The sequence below is a fragment of the Eimeria tenella genome, genomic scaffold (genome assembly GCF_000499545.2).
Source record: "Eimeria tenella Houghton genomic scaffold, Eth_scaff64, whole genome shotgun sequence".
NCBI lineage: Eukaryota > Apicomplexa > Conoidasida > Eucoccidiorida > Eimeriidae > Eimeria > Eimeria tenella.
The window spans coordinates 39,863-42,991 of record NW_013543430.1 but is presented as its reverse complement, the minus strand read 5'-3'; the positions used below and the strand labels follow the sequence as shown (position 1 = coordinate 42,991).

Below are 3,129 nucleotides of genomic sequence, written 5' to 3'. Positions count from 1 at the left end.
CATTACACATCAAAAATCTTCGTTTTGCCAGTCTGTACGAAGGCTTCAGTACTGCTAGACGCAGGAAGCAGCGCGCGGCTCAAATGGTCAGCCGCTAACACCAAAGCACCAGGGCTCTCAGCCTGGCCGCCAAGAACACTTAACTGCCTCATAACATGAGGATCTTTTCTTTTTTGGAGTCCCCAGGAGTTGGGGGCCAATTGTAGCACAGAAAGCGCTGTGGAAATCGGGATCGCGCGTACAGAGGTGTACGGGCGAGTCGGTGGCTCTAAAGGCTCCCCTGCACTTTGCCTGACCAGTCTTTGACTCTAGGGAGCAAAATGCAAAAGCCAAAAGACTTAAGACATTGCTTTCCACGCCTTCTCGTTCTCCTCCACTGCTGGAACTCCATAGGGATAGCCAACCATCCAGTTGGCGCACACATACATGCGCGCAGGATCTTCGGGGCTCATGGCGGCATTCTGCGCAGTTATCAGATGCAGAAAGTGCAGAAAGCGAAAATTTTAAGAAAAAAGCAGAGAAAAAACACCGTTCAGAGACTGGAAAGCGACAGAAATTGAAAAGTCTAGACGAAAGGGGCGCGATGAATGCTCTTTTTCGTGTAAATAGCACTTCATTAGGTGAAAATTAGAAAAAGAGAGAGCAAGAACTTACCACATATGGGTGGTAGTCCATTCGGTAGCCAAGAAGGTCGCGGTAGTCGTAAGAAGGAGTGCCGAGTCTGTCGGGGGGAAGGCTGGGGTAGTCGAGTTTGCACATGGGGAATCCGTTGAGTCTGGGCCCCACAAGTTTGTCATCTTGAACTCCGAGAAGATTAAATAGAGTAACAAACTCTGGGGAGCCTTTAGAACGGCCGAAAGCGCTGTCGAAATAGGCGCAAGTGTGCTTCGGATAGCCCGGCAAAGAAGTGCCGTAGTCCGCGGGGGCGTCTGCTGGCCGCGGCTGCACTGAAGGATCTTGCAGATCTTCTTCTCCCCAAGTGCGGATTTCTGGCCGGCTTTGGAAAAAGCCGAAGGGAAAGCCGAAGGCCGAACTCACCTTGCTGAAGAAGTTGTACAGCACGCTGCCTTCTCCTGCACAGGCCACCACCGCACTACGCAAGACTGGGGTCAGATTTGAGCCTTGCCGCGGCAAATTTTCGCTAAAATGGAAATAAAACCCCCCAAAGTCTTGCTGAGGCGAAGCTTTCGGGCCTCAGGCGCAGCAGCAGGCGAAACAAGATCTGAATTGCACACAACATGCATTTTCTTACTTCCGACTTGGCTGTCTGACGGGCCCCCAGCTACGGGGGAACTTGAGACGCTCTCAGGCCTTTGGAAAACTTGGCCGGGGGGAGGGCTCTGACTGGGGCGCTCCATTGCTGCTGAGTTCGGTGTGCGCGGCCGCGGGCTCAGGGCTGCTTCCGGGTTTCTTAGAATAATTCGCTGGGACCTGGCTTGACTGAAGAAACAACCTGCTGAATTAAGTACTTCTTTTACCGTTTTAACCTGGGATTCTGCGGAACTGCTTCCGCAACCTGCCACGGAACCAATGGAGAATCGATCCGAAAATCGAGGGAAACTGCGAGATTAACCTGCGTTCTAGAGATGACCTAGAGCGGCGAACCTGATACCTGTGATATTTTAAAGGAAATTACAATTTTTTTGACATCTTCAACTGTGCACAGACTGCAGGCTGAGGCGGCTAGCTCCCGCGGCGGCTTCCGGCGCTGCCCGTAAACGCCGCGGCAGACGAACTGGTGCACTATTGCGGAGAAATCTCATTGTTGCTGTTATTTTCCAAAGGTTTCATTCGTTATTAGTCAAAATAACTCTAAATATTCTTTTTGAAACCTCGTAGATATTCTGGAGGTCCTCTAAATGATCTAGTCTCTTCATCACAGCAGCTGCCGATTAACAGGCAGGAAGCTGCCAATGCGGATCCTTGCCACTGCAACAAGTTGCACATTTCTCGTTGCTTCCTTTGATTGAGTTCATGCAATGAATTCATATTACATTTGAGCTTGTTTAGATCTGTTTGCCATTGAAAGCACGTGCAGGATGGCCCCCAGCCAGCGCTGTCCACTGGCGCCACCTGCGTGCGTGTCGATCTCCACTATTTTTGATTGTTCCTTTCTTCAATTCGCCACTAGGGCCTCCGATTCAATGTTTTCGTTATTTCTGGAGTGATTAGTTCCTTTGAAGAAGTGAAAGCCCCCGGCAACTTGAGCTGGCAGCTACTTCCAATGATCAGCTGCCGCCTGAGGCGCCGCCTGAGGCGACAACTTTACACACAAGGCATATACATAGGAGCCGCCACAGAGTTTTTTGATGACATGGCTGAAAGAAGAAGCATTTAAGGCTTTTCGAAGACCTAAAAGGCTTCTAAATATCCCTAATTGCTTATCTTTGAATCTGAATTTCATCCAGTCTTAGCCTTATTGCCGCATGCAGTTACCGCGCTTTGAATACCTCATTTTGTGGATTTCAGAGTTCAGCTTTCCACGCTTTTGCACACAGACCGCTGAGCCAACCTAAAATAGACTTGAATGTAATTAATTAATCTCATTTAACAAAGATGATACTCTGGAGTTTAATCAGTTCCCTTCAACACGAAAACTGTAAAGTAGAAATCGGAGTGGGCGGCGCAGCTGCGGAGGCTGGCAGATCTCAGGTAGGAAACAGCATTTGCAGGTGGGGAGTTCTTGGGTAATCTGTGGGCTGCCGCGCCTTAAAAAACTATAAAAACTAAAAAACTAAAAATAAACTAATAGATAAATTCAAGAGAACTACTGCTGAGGCAGCAGCGACCCTGGCCTACTGATATCAGTCAGAATGCAGCAAATGGCAACTCATAGTGCCAGCTTTCCAGCCAGCAGCAGCCACTTTCTGAACCAGCTGCTCCTTTCCTGCTGCTTAGTTGCTGCTGCACTATCAACTGAATTTCGGAGAAGCCCAGTTGTATTGGGAAGGCGAAACAGTGGGGCTGTTGTATCCAACTGATGGACTCAGATGTGGGAGGATCAAACAGCAGCGTCGCTGGGCGCGCCTGGCTGCAAGGAATCTTTGTTCCCGACATCTTTTACTGTTTCTGCATCATTAAATATCTGCATTTCAAAGGTTTATATGAGCCCCTTTGCTCAATAGCTGA

General features: G+C 49.1%; 1 protein-coding gene across 1 annotated transcript; it reads right to left on the bottom strand.

Moving 5' to 3' along the window:
• Positions 1-338: 338 nt before the first annotated feature.
• Positions 339-1,358, bottom strand: ETH_00033295 (uncharacterized protein; the record flags this gene model as incomplete). The annotated part of the gene is made up of 3 exons (XM_013377840.1): positions 339-461; positions 655-1,073; positions 1,253-1,358. 3 exons carry the CDS (start codon positions 1,356-1,358, stop codon positions 339-341), a joined length of 648 nt encoding a protein of 215 aa, XP_013233294.1.
• Positions 1,359-3,129: the final 1,771 nt, after the last annotated feature.